We start from the raw sequence: 22,770 nt of genomic DNA on the forward strand, positions 1-22,770 counted from the left end.
ATGTCTTTCCTACATCAAGGGGAAAGGAGCTTGGTAGCTGATGTGCTTTGCAGTAGGGTTCCTGAGCCAAGAAAGAATTCTTAAAACATTTTTGGTGCAAAAAGGCGGTTTTATTAAAGCACAGGGACAGGACAGTTGATTATATACTTTGGAGTTGGGGGAAGTAAAGAGCAGAGAAGTTTCCAAAAGAATTTTCATCTGCTAAAGAAGACTTACAGGATCCTGGAGGCCTGACTATTGTCAAGCTGAGGTTGTTTTTCCCTCCAGCAAGGCATTAAGACTAGGACGGTTGGGAGTTCCTGGAGGAATGTTGTACTCGGCCTGTCTCACATATTTGTCAATGGGCTGCAGGTTATAAGGAAATTTAATTTTATCGACATTTATTTTGCTTTTGTTCTCCACATCCTAGCCAGGGCGCAGCGGTGCAAGGGGGGGCCCCAAACAGACCAGGTTCAGTCACCTGACCTTGACGAAATCCAAAGGCAGAGAGAGTAGTGGTGGTTTATGTCAGTGAGGCCAACACTGGGAGGACAGCAGGCTAGCGTCTCAAAGACGGTCTCCAAAGTGCCGAAAATACTTCCAGGTTTATCCAAGGAAAATGTGGGGCAGAGGTCGGTGGGTATGTGCGGGAGGGCAGGTCACCATTGTCACGGGTGGGGTCTTGCTGGCTCAGGGCAGCCCTTACTGCTCGAGGGGGTAGTTTCCGTTCGGTTGTCAGGGGACGCCTTGCCCGCAGGGTCTTTTGCCTGACATCAGCCCGAAGGAAGATCTTAATCTAGAAAGTTTGAGGTCAAAGCAAAGGTGGATGAAGTCCTATTTCAGCTTCCAGTTCCAGTTCCAGTCCCAGGGTCACAGTATTCAGCCCTATGGGCTGTGCTCAACTCCAGGGTCCAGCATTTTCAGGCGTGCGGTGGGTTAGGCTGCCTCTGGCCTCCCAGCCTTCATCTGCGCAGTCTCCCAGGGGCCCCAAGGGCCGTTGTTGGAGAACGCTCATTTTTAGGTGGTTCCTCGTTCCAAATCAAAATCTGTCCCCACCCCCAAGCCACAGTGGTTCACACCCTGGTCCCCGTCCTGCTTTCTGGAATCCCCCCACACAAAGCCTAACACCCCGATTCAGCAAATATGAAACTCTGAGACCCCACCCAGGCCTCGTCGGTTCCAACCCAGCAAAGCGATGACTGTTCTGAAGACTGCTCCTTTGTACTACGACTGCCGCGGGATGGAGGCGATGGGGTTCTGGAATACAGGTGAGGTTTGGTGGGGTGAGATCCGGAGCCGACGTCCGAGGAAGAATTCTTAAGACATCTTTGGTGCAAAATGGTGGCTTTATGGAAGCCCGGAGACAGGACCCATGGACAGAAAAAGCGGCTGCCCCCAGGTTGTGAGGGGCGGCTGATCATATACTCGAGAGTTGGGGGCGGTAAGGAAAAAGGAGGTTTCAAAAGGACTTTCTTTTTTTTTTTTTTCCTTTTTTTTTTAAATTTATTTATTTTTTTAAAGTTCCATGATTTATTACTTGTGTCTAACACCCAGTGCGCCATGCAATACGTGCCCTCCTTACTACCCATCACCAGCCTATCCCATCCCCCCCCCCAAGCCCTCAGTTTGTTTCCCAGAGTCCATAGTCTCTCATGGTTCATTCCCCCTTCTGTTTACCCCCCTTTCTTCTTCCCTTTCTTCTCCTACCGATCTTCCTACTTCTTATGTTCCATAAATGAGTGAAACCATATGATGTAGTGAAGAGAAGGGCCATATGCACCCCAATGTTCATAGCAGCATTGTCCACAATAGCTAAATCATGGAAGGAGCCGAGATGCCCTTCAACAGATGACTGGATTAAGAAGATGTGGTCCATATATACAACGGAATATTACTCAGCTATCAGAAAGAACGAGTTCTCAACATTTGCTGCAACATGGACGGGACTGGAGGAGATAATGCTAAGTGAAATAAGTCAAGCAGAGAAAGACAATTATCAAAAGTACTTTCATATGCTAAAGAGGACCTACAAGATACTGGAGGCCTTGCCCTGGTCAAGTTAAGGTTGTTTTCCCCTCTAGCAAGGTATTAACATGAAGACAGTTGGGAGATCCTGGGAGAACGTCACACCTGTCCCACCCAGGAGTTGGGGGCAGGGGGGAGATTGTAGGGTGTCAGCTTGTGCTTGTCTTCAGCCGGCCTTCTGCTCCCTCTACCTCGGGACACACACACACACACACACACACACACACACACACACACTCTGCGTGCCCCACCCCACTTACCTGCCTCTTTCTACTTCTGCAGCGCGCCCAGAGCCCGGCTCCCAGCTCCGGCCGAGACACACGGGCGGGCAGAGCGTGACTGGAGCAGTCAGGAAATCAGAGAGAAGCCTGTGCCTTCCTGCCTCCTTCTAGCATGTTTCCCAAGCAATGGGGCGACTCAGGCTGCTGCTGGCTGGGGAATCGGGGCACAAACCTCTCCGCCGCAGGGTTCCCTGAGAGCTGCCTTTTAGGGGAAAAGCCCCTCGAGCTTCTTGAGAGCCCCTCTCCAGCCCAGCAGGCTTTACCCTGTGTGGAGCGCATTCTACCCCCCGGGACCTGTTCTGTCCAGGTTTGGGAATAAGATAAGGGTTTCCCCAGAACAGGCGAGAAGGACACGGCCCCCTGTCATCTTCCAGGAGAGCCAAGAACATAGAACCTCCTGGAAGCCAGCAGCACACCTGCCCCTCCCCTGCCCCACAGCCCCTGGAGATCGGCTCCCTCTGTCCAGCAAGGAAACGTGACACTCAACCGTTCCACCACCCAGGTTTGGGGACAGGTGGAGGTGCCCCGCTGGGCATGGGGAGGGCATCTTCCCCTGAATGGGAATTGAGGTATCAGGGACTGAACAGAGAACAGGAAGGACCAGACCTGGATCAGTGCAGGTCCCCAGGGACAGAAGGCCCGCAGAATGCGCCCAGTGTCGGCAAAGGAGAGAAATGGCTCTCTTGTCCCAGTGGTAGGACAGTGTTCCGAGGGAAGTGTGACCCCTGGGAAGGCTACAGGGTGCGGGAGTTGGAGGAGGCAGGGAAGGCCGGGCTGATAAGGCTCTGGGTTCTCTCCCCTCTGGGGCCACGACCAGAGAGACATCAGCACTAGTTGCATAACCCTTCTATTTGCCCAGAGCCACATTTTGTCCCGAAGCTTGCTGCCCTGGGAGGGGACTGAAGAAGGCACCTAGCACAGACTGGGCAGGGAAGGGAGTCAGCTGCGAGCAAGGGCTGTGCTGGGTTCCCCGGCCTTCCGCTGCCGCACAGGAGGATGGAGGCCCACAACGTGACGGCCCCGCTCAACTTCACCCTCCCACCCGACTTCGGCAAGCGCCCCACCGACAAGGCACTGAGCGTCATCCTGGTGTTCTTGCTGCTCGTTGTCATGCTCTCGCTGGGCTGCACCATGGAACTCAGCAAGATCAAGGCTCACTTCTGGAAGCCCAAGGGGCTGGCCATCGCCCTCATAGCGCAGTATGGCATCATGCCTCTCACGGCCTTCACGCTGGGCAAGGTGTTCCGGCTAAACAACATTGAGGCACTGGCCATCCTTGTCTGCGGCTGCTCCCCCGGCGGGACCCTGTCCAACGTCTTCAGTCTGGCCATGAAGGGGGACATGAACCTCAGGTAGGACTGGAGGCGAGGAGGGAGCCCCCTGGGGCTGGAAGATGTCACAGTCTAGGGAAAGATCTGGGTCAAAGTCAGGATAGGGAGTGAGTCAGGGCCAGGGGGATGCTGGGGCAGGGGGTGGCGGGCATTGCTGTCAAGAGCTTATACTGGGCTGGAGACCGGAGTTGGGGTACCTCTTGGTTTAAGCACCAAGTCAAAGGGGCCCAGCTGGTCCAGAGGCCTCCTGAAGACCCCCTTACTTCCAGAGGCATCTCAGATGGGCCACAAGAACTGATTAGAAGGAGCACTATTCAAACCCGGGAGGCCTCTGGGGAACTCTGCCCACTTACCTTGGTGGGCAAGGGAGTGCACATGGGTTCCAAACTCCTCCAGGGAAATCAAGGTAGCTTAGAACCAAAGAGCCCTTCCAATCCCTATAGAACAGGCAAGACTTTTCAAAGATTCTTCCAGCTATCCAGGCATATGGGATGGCTTCTCTTAACTTCCCCCATGGGCCCGTCAGACACAGGAACACAACCATGCAAAGACACAGCCAGGCAGATCCTAGAGTTTCCCGCGCCGGCCAGGCCATGCTGGGTGGCGGGCACCCCAGCAAACCAATACGGGTTAAACCTCTCGCCCAAAGCATCGCAGCAGAAATCAGGGCTCACTTCAGCAGGAGCTGGCTGAACACCTGTCCTTCCAAGCAGGTGGGCCTCTGATCTAGAATGCCTGCCAGATGAGGCCATTTCAGACTTGCTCCAGCCTCAACAGCCCCCTTGCTGGCTGAGGGAAAAGTCACCAGCAAAAGCCCTTGCCTCTCCGAGAGCCTCCGTCTCCAGCCTGCCGCCTCTGAGGTTCAGTCCCCGTGGAGACCCTATTCCACGCCAGGCAGGGCAGTGGGTTCGGACAGTCCAGCTGCTTGTCCTGGCCAGCACCTGCCAAACCTTACTAAGCACGCAGCCAAGGAAGGCGATGCAGAGTAAGGCCACCGCCCTTTAAATGAAAAACCAAGAGAGAGTGGGTCTTTACTGGGACCCACCTTCTGAGCTCTGGCCTCTCTACCCGTGTGACTTGGCCCTCACTGAGGTAGTTGATGGGAAGACAGGTACAAATTGGGGGTTTGGCTTGTACAGTCTCCCATGGGAACATGTTCAAAGTTCAACTACCCGTGAGGAAATCCTTCCCTCTATCTGAAATCCTTCCTCCGCAAAGCAAGCCCTCCGTCTTCCACCTGCCCTGTGAACAAGGCTCATTGCAGGCTCTGTGTCCTGAGAAACCCGGACTGTAGCTTAATTCAGTGTAGAAGGGGTGTTTGTGCGAGTGACCAGATGTCCCAGCCTCATCCGCCAGTGGGCGCTAGTGAGGGTCTGCAGCATGCCTGCGTCTGCGAGCTCCGAGGGCCCCACCAGCCCAGCCTCCAGCGGCTCAGGAACATGAGCCCTCATGCTCAGCTTCCTTGTCTGGGCCCCTGGGGACCCCCACTTCCCCCAAGACCCCACAAAGAAAATGCTGGGATGCCCACCTGCTGCATAAAGCCCGTTCCCACAGACAAACGTCCGCGCGCATCAAACCATGCGTCGGAGCCCAGCAGCAGAGCACGTATCCCATCGTCTGCCTTCACGGGCGCCAGACTCTCCATGACAGCTGGAGTTCATGGGCAACTCCTTACATGTGTTGTAATGAAATGATACCGACAATAAAACACAGCCAGGCACTGCAGCAAGCACTTCCCATGAAACCCTCTCGCAGCCTCCTGGGAGGAGGCGCTGGGCGGAGTCCCATTTTCAAGACGAGGAAACTGAGCCACAGAGAGGCTAATGCATTTGTCCGAGGTCTGGGAGGCTCCAAATCCCATCCTTTCACTCAGATCCCTTCAGGGCCAGGCATGAATATAAAGGAGCAAAGTGGCTGGAGGTGGCCTGCCAGCTGTGAGGCACGGGTCCCCCAAACAGGGCGATGCCACGTCTCTGGCGTGGGTGTTCTGTGGGTCTGTGGGAGCGTGGAGCCACCGCCGCCCGTTTCCTGCTCTTCAAGAGAGGATAGAATCTCCCTTTTACACGGAAGCTCCAAAGTTTTCAGTAATGGCAACTCATTAAAATTGTTTTAAAACCCTGTGCAAGCCAAACAGGACATGTGCGGGGCCGCTGGAGCTCAGAGGCTACCAGTCAGAGACCCTTCCATAAGCCAGACACCGCCAGACGGTTTCCCATGCAGAGTGGGGCCCAATCTCAGGACCCCGATTCCGCTTTAATGATGAGGAGCCGAAGTCCAGAGACTCGCCAGAGCTTTCCCGGAATCTGCGGGAAGCCTCTCCTGCCGGTATCGCTCCTCACCGCTGGAGTGAGTCTGGGGCTGGGCCATGGGGCAGGCAGGCACGGCAGCCCCTTCCTCGAGGGGGCCACCACACACAAGCTCCCGAAAATGCAGGTGACCCACAGGCAAGGGAACATGCCCTTAAAGTTGAAGCGAGCGTGCTATTCAGAGACAGGAGAGTGCCAGGGGGCCCTGAACGCCTCTGACCGCCTTTGCGGCCCCTCACGTTCAACCAGCCCGCAGGCCCCCCCACCCTGACCTAGGAAGCCTAACCAGGACCAGACAGGAGCCATTCCAGGGCTTTCACACTTCAGCGGAGGCCGTCGGGCCCCCACGCTCCCTCAGCCGCAGCCTCCAGGGCCTTTATTGACAAGGGCTCCAAACCTGTCCCTGCCACAGGGTGTACAGATGTCCAAAAGCCGGACGTGTGCAGTGCTGGGAGAAGCAGGAAGGAGAAGTAAAAAACCACATGTGCCCCTTTCCCTGTGGCCCTCCGCCCCCGCCCCGAGCGGCAGCCAGGTCCACGCTGTTCCTGTGGAACGGGCACCGATCTCAGAGCTAGAGTCTGGACAAGTCACCCCCCGCCCCCCGCCGTCCCTCTGACGACGGTCAGAGACACCAGCAAGTTAGGAGGTACCTGGAGGTCCTGGTTTCCATCCGCCTGAGTGTACCACGTCCCGAGAAAATTCCAGAACTTCTGACATGCCAAGCCAAAGTAAGCATGACTCCTTTGCTAGAGGGCATCAAAGCAAGCACACAAGTTGTGTGTGGCTTTTCTCCCGAGATCAATAGCTGGCACTGTAGCCCCCGTGTGTCATCCCCTCCCCAGTCAGGTGCCCCTCTACCCACCCCAAGGGAGGACAGACCCTTTTACACTATTACTACCTACTCGTATGCATCCATAAGCAAGATCCATTGTGGTACTTGCACATTCTCAAGTTTTATTTAAACGGCGCCATGCTGGCCAGATCACCTGACTACTGGCTCCTTTGGAGATACAGGCATGTGAGTAGAAAAGTTACTTCAGTGCATTTTGTTCACGGCTTGTGTCCTACGGGCAGACGTCTGTTCATGTGGATTTCATGTTCTGCTGCTCTGCAGTCTTGTGCCCGCGCCCCGTGCCCCCCTGTGACAGTGCATATAATCAAAGCAGGACGGCTAGGTCGTGCGGTTCACACCCCTGCAAATAAGTCTCCAGAGCAGTCATTGCACTTCACACTTTCCCCAACAGTGTATGAAGATCCTTCGTTTTCCTTGTTTTCATCCGTCCTCGGAATTGTCAGACTTTGTGATTTGCGCCATCTGGTGAGAGTGAAATGGGTCACAGCGTTTTAAATGTGATTTCAAGGGAGTTTTAGCACCTTTTCATGGATTTGTTTCACCATTGGTTCTCTTCTAGAAATATGTCCTTTGCCGATTTTTCTATTGGACTGTTGTGTTTTTTCTCATTGACTTGTAGTTATTTGTTGTTTGTGTGTGTTGCGATGGTCTACTCAACAGTTTGGGGCTGGTCTTTATACTTTGAAGACGATGTCTTATAATACAGACTGCTTATTTTAATTCAGTCAAATTTACCTATATTTTCCCTTGACTGCTTTGGAAGGGTTCCTTTAAGAAATCATTGAGTATGCTCAAGGTCATGAAGATATTTCCCTACATTTTCTTTGAAAAGTTTTAAAGTTATGCTTTTCACATGGAGATTTTCAATCAACCTAATCTTATTTTTATGTATAGTGCAATCTAATTTTATCTTTTCCAAGTGGATAGAGAGAATTCCCAGAACCACTGAGTGAATTTTTCTCCAGTAATTTGTAATGCCATCTCTCACATGGATGAAATTCACCAACATGCATGGGTTTGTATCTGGGAATCTCTCTTCTATCGGTCTGTGTGGTTACCTTGCACTACATTTTCTTAATTACCATGACTTTTAAGTCTTGATATCTGAAAGGTAAGTCTTCACATCCGGTTCCTCTTGAAAATTATGTTAGCTATGGGGCGCCTAGGTGGCCCAGTCAAGTAAGCGTCCAACTCTTGGTTTCGGCTCAGGTCTTGATCTCAGGGTTCTGGAATGGAGTTCTGCGTCAGGCTCCTCACTGAGTGTGGAGCCTGCTTGTCCCTCTCCCTCTGCTCCTCCCCATGCTCTCTCTGTCTCCCAAATAAATAAATTAAAAATCGTTAAAAAAAAAAAAAAGAAAGAAAATTACATTAGCTATTCTTCATTCTTAACTCTTCATTTGATTTTGGGGATTAGGTCTCAAGTCTACAAAAAATATTTCTGGAATTTTGATTAATAGATTAAAAATTTAGAGGCTTCCCATCCATGAAAATGATATAGCTTTTCTTTTTGGGGATAGGACTTTATTTTATATCTTTCTATGGAGTTTTATAATTTTTTCTGTAAAGATCCTGCATGTCTGTTAGATTTATTTCTAAATACTTCATAGATTTTGTGACTATTATAAATGGCATTTCTTTTTTTTTTAATTGCAGTATAGTTGACAATATTATTTTTAGGTGTATATCATAGTGATTCGACAATTATATACACGACAAAATGCTCACCACCAGTAAGTGTACATCTGCTAAATGTTATCTCTTCTTAAAAATCCACCTCCTGGGGCGCCTGGGTAGCGCAGTCGTTAAAGCGTCTGCCTTCGGCTCAGGGCGTGATCCCGGCGTACCGGGATCGAGTCCCACATCGAGTCCCACATCGGGCTCCTCCGCTGTGAGCCTGCTTCTTCCTCTCCCACTCCCCCTGCTTGTGTTCCCTCTCTCGCTGGCTGTCTCTCTGTCACATAAATAAATAAAATCTTTAAAAAAAAAAAAAAAATCCACCTCCTGCCATGTGGTGGAGTGGGGTGGGGAGAAAAAAACCTATGTCCCAATTATTTTTCTAGAGTATCAGGACACAACTTATTTTTTAATATTGCTGATGCATTCAAAAACTCATGGATTCTCTTACTTTCTCGTTATAGTGGAAATTCACTTGTATTTCCTTTGTGGACAGTCCAATCATTGGCATGTAATGAAAGTTTAATTTCTTTTTTTTTCCCATCCCTATACAGTTTCTATTTATTGTTTTGCTGTGCTAGCAAAGACATACACACACACACACACACACACACACACACACACACACACACGTGATTTACAATAGAGGTGATGGTAACAGGTATCCTTGCTTTATTTTTCTTCTTGGAGGAAACTTTCTAATTTTTCACTGTAACGTTTACTATTTGGTGTAGATTTTTGATAGATACCCTTTTCAGGTTAGGGAATTCTATTCTGGGGGCGCCTGGGTGGCACAGTCATTAGCATCTGCCTTCGGCTCAGGGTGTGATCCCAGGGTCCTGGGATCGAGTCCCACATCGGGCTCCTCTGCTGGGAGCCTGCTTCTTCCTCTCCCACTCCCCCTGCTTGTGTTCCCTCTCTCACTGGCTGTCTCTATCCTGTTGAATAAATAAATAAAATCTTTAAAATTAAAAAAAAAAAAAAGGAATTCCATTCCGTTGCTAGTGTGCTAATTTTTTTAATGCATGAACACTGAATTTTGTTGAATGACAATTTTCTTAGTTATGAAAGGATCATAACCATTTTTTCTTTAATGTGATAATACAGTGATATATGTCAGTAGGTTGTCTAATGTTAACCCATTTTCACTTTGCTGGGATAAACTCATCTTATTCTAAATGTTATTTTGTAAAGGCATTGTTAGATTCATTTGCTAATATTTTTTTTTAAGATTTTATTTATTTATTTGACAGAGAGAGAGGCAGCAAGAGCAGGAACACAAGCAGGGGGAGTGGGAGAGGGAGAAACAGGTTTCCCACTGAGCAGGGAGCCCGATGCGGAGCTTGATCCCAGAACGCTGGGATCATGACCTGAGCCGAAGGCAGATGCTTAACAACTGAGCCACCCAGGCGCCCCATTTGCTAATATTCTATTTATGATGTTTTCTTCTTTGTTCATGGGTGAGAATGGCCCCTAACTTTCCTTCTTCATAATGTCCTTTTGCAGCTTTGATTCTAAAATTATACTATTCCAGAGGGGAGGGGGGTTGGGGGTTGGGGTTACTGGGTGAGGGACATTAAGGAGGGCACGTGATAATGAGCACTGGATGTTATATAAGACTGATGCATCACTGACCTCTACCTCTGAAACAAATAATACATTATATGTTAATTAATTGAATTTAAATTTTAAAAATCAACCTTAAAAAATAAATAAAATTATACTATTCACATATAATAAATTGGGGCATGTTTCCCCTTTTTGTATTCTCTATACAATATTGAGACTATCTATACTTTGAATGTCTAATTGAACTCTGCTGTAAAACTATATACATCATGTAGGGAGGATACATTTTCACTACTTCATGTCCTCAGTGATTCTAAGTTGATTCAGGTTTTCAGCTTCATTCTGAGCTCGTTTCTATAGATTATATTTCCCAGGAAATTGTCCATTCAATCCAAGTTAAAAAATGAAAATACAAAACTGGCCTTGGTTTTTTTCTATAACTCCCTAAAATCTTTAATGTGTCTTTAATTATGTACCCTTTTTCATTCCCAATATAATCAATTTGTGCCTTCTTTTTCCTTAGTCATCCCAGAGGTGTCTTTTCTTGGACTTGGCAAAACAAAACAAAACAAAACAATAAACTGCTCTTGGTTTAATTGATCCTCTCGATTTATATACATTTTTATTCTCTCAACTTTAATATTTTCTCCCTATTTTCATTGAATTTCCTTTGTTTCTAATTTTCTAAGATACTTAGTTCATTTTTAGTCTTCCGTTTTTCCTTTTTTAAAAGATTTTATTTATTTGTCAGAGAGAGAACGAGCGAGCACAAGCAGGGGGAGTGGCAGGCAGAGGGAGAAGTAGGCTCCCCGCTGAGCAAGGAATGGGGGGGGGCTCCATCCCAGGATGCTGGGATCATGACCTGACCTGAAAGCAGACACTTAACCGACTGAGCCACCCAGGCATCCCAAGTCATCTGCTTTTCCTATGTAAATATTTGAGGCTATACAAATTTTCCTCTAAGAATTATTTTAGCTGCTCCCCAGATTTAATTATTTTTTCCAGATATAATTCACACACCATAAATTTCACCCTTTTAAAGTGTATAATTCAACAGTTTTCAGTATTATTTACAGGGTTGTACAACTATCACCGCTAATTCCAGAACATTTTAATCATCCCAAAAAGAAACCAGTTAGCAGTCACTACACATTTGTCTCTCACCCAAGCCCCTGGCAACCACTCATCTATTTCATGTCTCCGTAGACTTTATACCAGTGGAATCATATATGTGCCCTTTATGTCTCTTCTTTCACGTAGCATATTGTCTTCAAGGTTCGCCCATGTGTTACCATGTGCTGGTACTTAAAACATTGCTTTCTGTGGCTGAATAATATTTAGTTGTATGGATACACCATAGGTTACTTAACCATTCACCAGTTGATATTTTTATTGTTTTCCACATCTTGGCTATTATAACTGCTGCTGCCCTGAACATTAAATGCATACAAGTGTTTGTGTCAACATACATGTTCAAATCTCTTGATTATGTATCTAGAATTGCTGGGTCTTACGGTTACTGTCCCATCAACAACAGGAAGATTCCTATTTCTCCACATCCTCTCCAAGACTTATTATCCATCACTTTTATTGTAGCCATACTAGTGAGTATGGTGATCTCATTGTGGTTTTGATTGGCCTTTCTCTAATGCCTAATGATGTCGAGTATATTTTCTTATGTTTATGGGCCACTGGTGTATCTTTTTGGATCATGTCCTTTGAAGCACAAACGTTTTTAATTCTGATGAAATCAAATTTATTGTGTGTATGTGTGCTCTCAATGTCACTTCTAAGAAACTATTGTGCGATCCAAGGTCATCTCCCATGTGTTTTAAAACATGCGTTGCATTATTATTCTGTCCCAAATATTTTTTTCCATTGTGATTTTATATTTGACACATGCAATTATTACTTTATTTTTTCAGTAGTTCTTTTATCATTGATTTCTTGGTTTCAACTCTCCTCTTTTCACAAGTATAGACCTCAGTTCTGGGTCCCTCCCTTTATCATGAAAACTTAAGTCTCCAGATTACCAAGACTAACTCTCCACCCCCTACCCACTCCACACAGTGCGGCTCTGGCATGAGCTCACCCACCAACTCCTTTGCATTCTGTTGCTGGCACCTGGGAACCTCCCCAGCTTTCCTACAAGCTCAAATATGTTTAGGTGTTTTAGATAGTCATGGAAGAAGGATTTTCCCATTATTTAGTTCACACTATTCTTTGAGGGTGTCTCTGCACCTCCGACATCTACTTATTCCTAGTGATACCTCTATCTGTTGCTGTCCTTGATGGCTAGACTCTGCACCCTTTGACCTAGGCCATGCTTGATGTTCACTGAAGCTATATTTCACCTCTATGGAAATACCAAAGAAGCGCAGATAGGTAATAGGGCTGTGGGGAGGAGAGACACACACTTAGTGGGGCTTTCCTGGGGTATTGCCAAGCCCTCATGCCCAACCTTCCCACAAGAGTGGAAGCCAGAGTCATATATTGTCACATGAATATCCACAAATCCAACAATGTTCCCTAGCTGCTTCATTCTTGCAGTCAGCCTTTCCGGAAGGCCTCTCCCTATACAGGACTAACTTGTACTGGAGTCTAAATGGAAATGGTAATAGTACAATTAGGATACAGATTCGAGCTAAGAAGCTATATTATTCGGGGTCTGGGACACACACTGTATTTATCGTAAATAACGTAAAGATAAACCAGAAAGTAAAGAACGTGAGAATCTCAACCTATAGCCTGTATCTCCCAAGCCTACTGGAAAAAAGAAATTAGTGTATGTAAGCTGCTTAGCACAGTGCGTGGCACATAGCGGGTACTCAATAGAATGGCCCATGTTAATGGGCTCTCTCTGTACTCTTCCTGCTTCTCCCATTCAGCATCGTGATGACCACCTGCTCCACCTTCTTTGCCCTGGGCATGATGCCCCTCCTCCTGTATGTCTACTCCAGGGGGATCTATGATGGGGATCTGAAGGACAAGGTACCCTACAAAGGCATTGTGATATCACTAATCCTGGTTCTCATTCCCTGCACCATTGGGATCTTCCTCAAAGCCAAGCGGCCACAATACGTACGCTATGTCAACAAGGTAAGAACCTGGGACCTGTGCAGGGAGCACCACCACTTTCATCTCAGTGTACTGCTTGAGGACAGTCACTGAGCTTTTCTGTGTGAGTTTCCTTATTAGAAAGAGAAAAGGGGGGCGCCTGGGTGGCTCAGTCGTTAAGCGTCTGCCTTCGGCTCAGGGTGTGATCCCAGGGTCCTGGGATCGAGCCCCGCATCGGGCTCCCAGCAGCTTCTTCCTCTCCCGCTCCCCCTGCTTGTGTTCCCTCTCTCACTGGCCGTCTCTCTGTCAAATAAATAAATAAAATCTTTTAAAAAAAAAAGAAAAAGTAAAAGTAAAGGGTCTACTATTGGTACACCTACTTCATGAGATTGTAATGGACATGAGAATACTTTTGAAAAGTTAGGAGAAAAAAGTAAAATACCACACACAAGTATATGATCATTATTTTCATAATAAAAAACTTACGTACCTACTAGATGCTGAGTTTTATGCTATACTCTGAGGTTTCGTTGTCATCAATGAGCCTGATATTAGCAGAAAGTGAAGTAACACATGAGAAGTAAGATCAAATACAGTGTATAATTAGGTACTGGCTGAATGCAAGACGATGGGGCTAGTGAGGGTGGACCATGAAGAAAGGGTAGATTTGGGTCAGCCTCGGGGGGAAGCCTGAATAGAGGAACTTGGCGGGAACGAGGGCAAACTTGGCTGATGTTAGGAGAAGCCAGAGAACAGGGGAAGAGGTAGTGTACGCACTCCCAGCATTTCAGGTGTGGGAGGGAGGGGAGAGAGTAGGGCCCCAGGGGCCTTGGAGCGGCACTGTGGCCACACACAGGACATCACGCCACTGCCTTGCCCTCAGAAGAATCGTAGACTCTTGCGAGTGCTGCGATGGACCCTCAACCCACTTTGTAACTCTGGCGCTCAGTCCTCGTCAGTCTCCGCCTCCTGCTCACTGCTCATCCCCCAGGGCCGGGCTCCGGGGCTCCGGGGCTCCATGCTCGTCCTCAGGAAGGACCCTGCCTCGGGCGAACCTACAGGGCCTGCTGCTTGGAAGCTCAAGGCTTGGCAACAGCTTTGGGCCTGAGACAAAGGAGTTGCAAGTTGTCAGGCCTTTTCAATTTTCGCACTACCATCATGCAGGGTAGGTTTGCCCTTGTCCTGGCCCAGTCCTAATACAGTGGCTACAGCTCTCTTTCCCACCCCATTGGAAGACCTGGAAAAGTCATTCCTCCTCCTGTCCATGTTCAATCACCCCGCTTCAGCTCTGGATGGCATTACCCATTCTCTCCACTCTTGCTTCTCAGAGATCTTTTATTGATTATGGCCCCCAAGTCCCCCAGCCTCCCCCACCTCTGCTCTCATTTCTTAAGTCTCTGTATCGGTTGGTTCTTCACCATCATTACTGATACGGGTTCACCTCTCTCCTATCTTTAAAAACAAAAACAGAAAAGGGGCGCCTGGGTGGCACAGTGGTTGAGCGTCTGCCTTCAGCTCAGGGCGTGATCCCGGCGTTATGGGATCGAGCCCCACGTCAGGCTCTTCCGCTATGAGCCTGCTTCTTCCTCTCCCACTCCCCCTGCTTGTGTTCCCTCTCTCGCTGGCTGTCTCTATTTCTGTTGAATAAATAAATAAAATCTTTAAAAACAAACAAAAACAAACAAAAAACAAAACAAAACAAAACAACCCCTACTGGACTCCAACACCTACCTTTCCTCCCCTACGCACGCTTCAGGAAACATCCCTCCCCTGCACCTGCTTCCCCCCACACCTTCCACTCCCACCACACCCACCAGGGCTGCTCCCACAAGTGACAGGCCCTCAACAATTAGTCTCAGCTACTTCAATCCCTCTCTTCTCTCCTTGGTCTCCCATCCATCAGCAAGATGAATACCTGTCCTTTCTTTGCCAAATCCAACAGCTATTTCTCAGTTCATCCTTAACTTTTTAGCAACCTTTGGTCACACCTTGCAGTCTAGAGATTTCACCTACTGGAAAAGACAGCTCAGGAAAGATTCTCTTCAACCCTGTTGAAAATGCCCCTACCAGGTACTGTTAACAAACTCTTGTGCCACCAGACTGAGGAACAGACTTTTGGATCATCTAAAGAAAGCATCAAACCCTGATGGGACCTGCACACCAAAATCGTGACCTAAAAATGATGTTTTCCAGGAAATGAAACAGATGACACTTGAAGGAGACAGCTTTCCCAAGATGACGAGATTAGGCCTGTATTCCTTTTCTCAATGTTTCCTCTTAACCTTTCCTCCTTTTCTCAGACCCAATCTATTGTAAAAGTGGGGAAATTTTCTAACTATTGGATATCACCAGAAATTGCAATCTGTTCATGAGGTCAGAGATCCCTTACCTGTAACCAACTTCTCTTATCCCAAATTATAAGTGCAAAACCTATCAGGTTAGGCTCTTGTGGCCAGGTGTTCTCGTACCTTGTTTCAACCTTTCTCCAACCATAACCATCAATCCTTTGACCTATTGTTTTGTTTTGTTTTGTCAGAGTGAGAGAGCACGAGTAGGGGGAGCGGCGGGCAGAGAGAGAAGCAGATTCTGCACTGAGCAGGGAGCCCGATGCGGGACTCAATCCCAGGACCCTGGGATCATGACCCAAGCTGAAGGCAGATACTCAACCGAGCACCCAGGCGTCCCAATCCTTTGACCGCTTTAGCTGGATGCCTTTAGGTTTGGGATCCTAGTTTAGGACGATTACACAAACTCATTATTCTGCTATATAATCATTTTTAAATTTCATACTTACTGCCTGTCAGATCTCTACAGAAGTGACACACCAACAGGCAGATGTTAGCTTAAAGACTTCAAGATGATCTCCAACGCTTACAATCTTGGCAAGATAGAGACCTCAGATGGGAAATGCATAAGAGCTCTCCCTCCTCCAATGTTACTCCAATGTAGCCTCAACAGTTTCCAACCTATGCACTTTCCAACATGGGACATGACAATCAGGACAAGTCCTTCCTGGCACTGAGGGACAATGCCACTTTAGCAGATGCGAACACTAAATATAAAAAACCTGACTCTTGATCAGCAATGCTTTTGAAGACCTTGATCGAAAGGGGGAAATGTGAAAATAAAGACCTCATTTAAAATGGAATCCAGAAGGCCTGGAGAGCTCTCCCGCACTACCAATGGCCAAAAACAGCATGCCTTGCATTACCCAAAGAAAGCTTACTATACATACCCCAGCAGGAGAATGAATTTCTCCTTGCCCAGCAACAGCCCTGCCAATGAGGACTCCGAGAAACAGCCCCTCCCCGCTTCTTCTCTCTTAAAAGCCTAGTCGCCTGTTCTCAGCACTTTCCTGTGGTTCATCGTAGCTTGCTTGTCCCAAATTGCACTCCCTCTTTCCAAACTCATTTTGCTGGTAAATATCTGGCTCTCTTGTTAACAGTCAACAGTAACAACATCAAGTCTCTGTCATCCAAGCAGCTTCCTAGCTACCCGTAAGAATTTCAAAAGATCGAAGTTTTTGCTCTCCCTTCCTCTTCAAATACCAATTTTCATTAAAGTATTTTCCACCTTTGATACCCACCCCTGCTTCCTCAGACCCTGCTCCTCCCTATCCCCCACCACCCTAATTTTTTCTTCCTGTCCTCATTTACAGGGAGGGATGGTCATCATGCTTTTGTTAAGTGTGGCCATCGTAGCACTCTCTGTCACTAATGTGGGCCAGAGTATCATGTTTGTCATGACACCACACTTGCTGGCCACCTCCTCCCTGATGCCTTTCGTCGGCTTCCTGCTGGGCTACATCCTCTCCAGCCTCTTCCGCCTCAATGGACGGTAGGTATTATATTATTATTTTTTTTTAATAATATTTTTCTATGTTAGTCACCATACAGTACATCCCTAGTTTTTGTTGTAAAGGTCCATGACTCATTACTTGCATATAACACGCAGTGCACCATGCAATACGTGCCCTCCTTAATACCCATCACCCGCCTATCCCATTCCCCCACTCCCCTCCCCTCTGAAGCCCTGTTTCCCAGAGTCCATAGTCTCTCATGGTTCATTCCCCCTTGTTTAGCACCCCCCCTTCCTTCTTTCCATTCTTCTACCAATCTTCCTAGTTCTTATGTTCCATAAATGAGTGAAACCATGTAATTGTCTTTCTCTGCTTGACTTATTTCACTTAGCATTATCTCCTCCAGTCCCGTCCATGTTGCAGCAAATGTTGAGAAATCGTTCTTTCTGATGGCTGAGTAATATTCCATTGTATATATGGACCACATCTTCTTAATCCAGTCATCTGTTGAAGGGCATCTCGGCTCCTTCCACGATTTAGCTATTGTGGACAATGCTGCTATGAACATAGGTATTATTTTAAATCTCAATGTCCCATGGGCCTCATTCTTATCCTGGTCTCTCAGGAAAAGGATAAGATCCCAAAAACCCAGGGGGAGTCATCTTCCTGGCAGTATGTACAAATCCATCAACTGAACATGGAACTTTGGACTGTGAGAAACATTGGTGTAAGTTACTAAATGGTTTAGGAACAAAAGCATCTGATAACCCAAAGAGCAACAGCTCGTAACAAAGTGCTCCCTCCTGAGCCTAGATTCCATCTCCTGCTGCAATCTGGTAGCTAGACTCTGGAGGAGCTCCAAGTCATCATGGTATGTGTTGACAATCATCTTCCTCCTTGCCTGCTGACGCTTTAGTCTTGACAAGGACACCACTGGGTGACAGCTCTAAGTGGCACTAAGAGTTGAACTGGCTGTGGACCTCTGCTGTACTTCAATTCAATTCACAAACTCAGGGGCTCTTTTCAGAGACAGTCAGCCTGACAGTCTGGTATGGGAAAATCAGACACACTGTCTACTTAGTGCAGTACATGTCAGGAACTTTGCCTCTTTTCAGCCAGATGAATACTTATATGCAGAAGTCTAAACATTAGTAGCACTCTAGTACCCTCCCTCGGCCCCCCAAACTGAATTGCTTTAAGAATACAACTTAAAAAGTTATCCATTTTAAGAACCACACTAATAAAGTACTGGATGTAGCATGTGGTTACATAGTAGAGTTAAAAGGCTGTCATTGATCGCCAGGTGTCAATTTTCAGTGACAAATGGCCACACAATCAAGGGCCATCAGAATAGTTAGTTCCCCCATAAAAAATGTGAGACAGCTTTCAGAATTTTAGTGACTATTTTAAAACACTGTAACAACTCAATTAAATGTGTATTCATTAAATGTAAACATCCCATTCTTTAGTCCACAGGACAAGAGCAAAACTGGGAGTATGTTCCAAAGATAGGTATTGGGGATGAATGAAGTTTTTTTAAAAAAAAGACTTGTGAGTGAGCAAGCATGGGGTGTAGGGACAGAGGGAGAGGATCTCAAGCAGACTCCCCACTGAACGAAGGGCCCCACCTGGGGCTCTCACAACCCTGAGATCATGACCTCAGCCATAACCAAGAGTCAGATGCTCAACTGACTGACCACCCAGGCACCCCAAGTTTGCTTCTTAATCATTATGACTTCAGAATTGAAAATCTTCAAACCAGAAACTAGGGAACGGGACGATATCCCTAGGAATTTCAGACAATCTGCTACTTTATGTTCACACTGCAACTGCCCCATATGTAAACAATAGAATCCAATGAATGGTACCGGCTCACACTTTCAACTCTCATCAGCCAGACCTCTCTCCAAATTTTAATTTGGTAATCCTGCAGCAGCGAAAGGTAGATCTCTACGCTACTCAAACTCTTTCATGAAAACTCCCTGCCACGAACCTGTTAGTCACCACACTTCCACCTTGAATGGGTCTTTCTTTGGTAATGTGGGGAGGGCGACGAAGTGAATTCACACCCTTACGTCCCTTCTGAGGGATACAAAAGGGTGTTTTGGTTTTTTAACCTACACAGGTGCAGCCGCACTGTCAGCATGGAAACTGGATGCCAAAATGTTCAACTTTGTTCCACCATTCTCAATGTGACATTCCCCCCTGAAGACATTGGACCCCTTTTCTTCTTCCCTCTCCTCTACATGATTTTCCAGCTTGGAGAAGGGATTCTTCTCATCTTCATCTTTCGGTGTTACAAGAAAATCAAGCCTTCCAAGGGTAAGTATTCACTCTCCTTTGTGTTCTCCCCTATTGGACCTGATCCTTGCCAGCAAACACATCTCTGGCAGGGACCTTTTGGATGGGGCGTCAACTCTTATCAAGTCACTAGAAACCAGGTAGCACTAAAAGTAGGAGTGGACTTCAAAGAACCAGGGCTATTTCCATGAACTGCACTCCAGCGGTGTTCTAGCTGGAACAATCAGCTGTGGACAGACTTTAACCAGGGAGACCACGGAAGACTCAGAATGAAGAAAAAGGGCAGAATTGTCTTGGGTATTAAAACAGCTGTGAAGTAGTAGTTGTGTGAAGGGCTCCTATCCACAATCTAGAAAATTCCATTTTCTTTAGGACTAGGTTCTCCTGTCCAAGAGCCAGATTAGACCCCAGCACCACTGGCACTCTTTTACGAAAGAAAACATTAAAGCAGTGTAGCCTAATAGGCCAAGAGCCGAAAGACTCCAACTCTGGTTACACAGTACACAAAACTTAAGTGTAAACTTACTAAACAGTATCACAGTAATCTGGTTTAATATAATTGATAGCTTAGTCTGATCACTGTTGAATTACTTTCTAAACAATAGCACAGCATCTCTTTTCTAAGATGCTCAGAGTATTTTTTTATTCACATTGAACTGTACCGATCCTCAAGGAAACCCCCTAAGGCCCCTCCTCTAGGTGGACTTTAACCACAAATGTCATTTTTTCAAATCAGGAAACCTTCCTTTGGATGATATTTCAGTTACTTTTTAATTCTAAAGATCAGTATAACCACTCAAATCCTTCAACTGGATCTTATTTCCCATGAGGGGCTCCTTCAAGATGTTTTCTTGACCCCAGGGATTGACTCAAACCCTAGGAGACAATCTTCCCTGGTGGAATCATTACCTCATGATAGCAAATGTGCATTCACAATTAACAAGATATTTTATCAAGCAGCCCAAAAGAAACAAGTAGCTGACCATACTTCAGAACTTTCTAGGTGTTGGTTTAACACAACAGCGGAAGGGGGCCTGGGTAGCTCAGCTGGTTAAGTATCCAACTCTTGATTTTGGCTCAAGACATGATCTCAGCATCATGACATCAAGCCCGAGTCAGGCTCCGTGCTCAGCAGATTCTCCCCCACTGTTCACAAGCACACGCTCTAAAATAAATCTTAGGTGACACCTGGGTGGCTCAGTCAGTTAAGCATCTGCCTTTCACTCAGGTCATGATCCCCTGGGATCGAGTCCTGCACAGGGCTCCTTGTTCAGCAGGGAACCTGCTTCTCCCTCTGCCTGCCACTCCACCTGCTCGTGTGTCCGCTCTCTCCACTCCGCCCCCCGACAATCTTTAAGATAAATCTTAAACAAACCAACCCCACAGTGGAGTTATGGAAAAGAATCTAGTCTGATGCTTACCTGAAAGTAACTCAAATTTGTTGCCCATGAAGTCTTTAGTCTCCACTATCCTGCAAAAGTAGTGTGAGGTGAAAGTTTCTGAACCAACCAACCAGGTTCCCAAGTTTGCAGAGCTACGGTGCACCTCAGATGGCCTTCCTGGAGCGAAGGCACCACAAGGACTGACGCGCAGCTGTGCTCACGGTGCAGACCTTTTGTGTTTCCGAGTCCCGTACCCTTCTACACAAATGGGGACAAGATAGATGAACCCTGACTCCTATGATCACAACTCACCACCTCCATACGGGCAGGAAAAGAGGTGACTAAATACGAGGGGCATGGAGACTCCACTTAGAAGACCCCCTAAAGCTTGCTTTCTCCCCGAATGCAAGTCAACCCTGCTGAACACGTAACTTTCCCACTGTATTGCCTGTACCAAGAAGTTGGAGAGGAAGTGGTTAAGAGTCAGTAAATATGGACTTAGTAGTAGTAATACCATTAGGGATATTGAAGGGAAAACAAATCCTTCCCCCAAAATTTAAGTCATGCTTAACACCTAGGATGTGCGGTCTTTGAACGAGCTTTGTATTAACTACAGTTGCTCTCCTCCTCCACCCCTGACCCTTTTCAACTTTCCAGATAAAACAAAAATGACCTACACAGCTGCTGCAATTGAAGAAACCATTCCAGGAACTGTAGGAAATGGCACCCATAAAGTGGAAGAGTGCTCCCCCTGCACAGCCTAGCCTTCCCCCAGGGGCCTGGATTCTGGTCAGAGGGCAATTCAGTGTGATCAACTACAGAGAGCAGAAGATGAAAGGAACACCAGAGACAGGAGTCTTTCTCCAGCATTGCCAGCAGGAACTATCAGAACTGACAAGCCTTGCCTGGACGGAGGACAGACAGGGAGTCTACCTGAAGAGCCCCACCTATCCCCAACATCGACTGATAGTTGTTTAGAAAATAAAGACTTGTTCAAGGACAGCCCTATGAAAAACAAACACCAAAACTGCCTTTTGTCCCCAAATTTCCAGAACAGTGCTCCATAAGCATGTAAGAGGCACTCAACTTCTGAACTAGCCAATAAAGGCTTTTACCCTAAAATCAAATATCCAAATCCTATTCCAACCTTTACGACAGAAAAGGGGAAATGAAAAGGGGAAATAAATGCTCAGAATGCTGCCAGATTTTAAACTTCCCAAGTCCTTTCTAACCTTAAAATTTGCCTTCTGACATTTCTAGGATTAAAGCTCCTGAGAACACCAACATGACACTAAATATACAAAAGCAGACATAAAGTGCAAAAGCAATTAAACCAGACTAAGTCAAAAACTTAGCCGTAACGAAATGAATGGACATTTCTGGAGAATACAATCAGAAGTAGAGGGGGAAAAGCCAGGAAAACGAAATCGCGAACACCAACAGAATTATTCACTAATCTGTCCCATCAATTCATTAGCTGTCAGTGATTTTCGTATTATCTCCCCAGAGAGTACTGCAAACTACTGCAAAATAAGTGGTTTCTCTCTCTATATAAAGTACCATTCTAGAATTTCAAACTTTCTCCAACGAAACTTACACGTTTTACCTATTACTCCTATGCACGCAAACATTAGGTAGAATAAACAATACTTGCAAGCAACAGACTATGCCTAATTACTTGTGATTTTTGTACTGTTTTAAGTTCGACTGAAACCCTAAGGGCCATTTTAGGGCATCAGTCACCGCATGTCCAGGACCACCAGTACTCCTGATACCAGAGCAAGTTTTAAGAAATCACCAACTGGGGGGAGGTGGGGGTGCCTAGGTGGCTCAGCAGGTTAAGCATCCATACAACTTTTGATCTCAGCTCAGGTCTTGATCTCTGGGTTCAGTTCAAGCCCCACATTGGGCTTCACAGTGGGTGTGGAGCCTAAAAAATTACCAATTTGGGTCACTAATGCTCTCAAAAAAATATGTGAAAAGGTCTACCCGCCTACTATTTTTACATATTACACCCTTTATTACTTATCTGTTCAAATTGTTTTACCATCTATAGACATCACGCCTGCCAGGAAACCTGGTTAAGCAGAACCAACAGAATTCGTTTTCTCAGAAGGCAGGGCTAGACTTAAGATCTAGCACTCTCGAATTATCCTTCGAAGGAGAACTGATGAACGAAATATTTAAAGAAAACAAGTTATGCTACGTCACAC

General features: G+C 46.7%; 1 protein-coding gene and 1 long non-coding RNA gene across 2 annotated transcripts; one reads left to right on the forward strand and one right to left on the reverse strand.

The window, feature by feature from the left end:
- Nucleotides 1–1,448: 1,448 nt before the first annotated feature.
- Nucleotides 1,449–8,762, reverse strand: LOC130544837 (uncharacterized). The gene is made up of 2 exons (XR_008961490.1): nucleotides 6,573–8,762; nucleotides 1,449–3,700 (listed from the first exon to the last, which is right to left on the reverse strand). It is a non-coding gene; the product is annotated as an uncharacterized LOC130544837 (long non-coding RNA).
- On the forward strand, nucleotides 3,053–22,219 carry SLC10A1 (solute carrier family 10 member 1). Its single transcript, XM_026519640.4, has 5 exons — nucleotides 3,053–3,637; nucleotides 12,907–13,117; nucleotides 16,734–16,912; nucleotides 19,000–19,196; nucleotides 21,215–22,219. Exons 1-5 carry the CDS (start codon nucleotides 3,282–3,284, stop codon nucleotides 21,319–21,321), a joined length of 1,050 nt encoding a protein of 349 aa, XP_026375425.2. The 5' UTR covers nucleotides 3,053–3,281; the 3' UTR covers nucleotides 21,322–22,219.
- Nucleotides 22,220–22,770: the final 551 nt, after the last annotated feature.

The sequence above is a fragment of the Ursus arctos genome, unplaced genomic scaffold, assembly GCF_023065955.2.
Source record: "Ursus arctos isolate Adak ecotype North America unplaced genomic scaffold, UrsArc2.0 scaffold_25, whole genome shotgun sequence".
Taxonomy (NCBI): Eukaryota; Metazoa; Chordata; class Mammalia; order Carnivora; family Ursidae; genus Ursus; species Ursus arctos.

What these genes read in the sequence shown, in the direction of transcription:
- SLC10A1 (XM_026519640.4), top strand. Translation starts at nt 3,282, where the DNA reads ATGGAGGCCCACAACGTGACGGCCCCGCTCAACTTCACCCTCCCACCC. An exon ending in ACGTACGCTATGTCAACAAG is followed by an intron (nt 13,118 to 16,733) that starts GTAAGAACCTGG and finishes CCTCATTTACAG; the next exon opens with GGAGGGATGGTCATCATGCT. An exon ending in GAAAATCAAGCCTTCCAAGG is followed by an intron (nt 19,197 to 21,214) that starts GTAAGTATTCAC and finishes TCAACTTTCCAG; the next exon opens with ATAAAACAAAAATGACCTAC.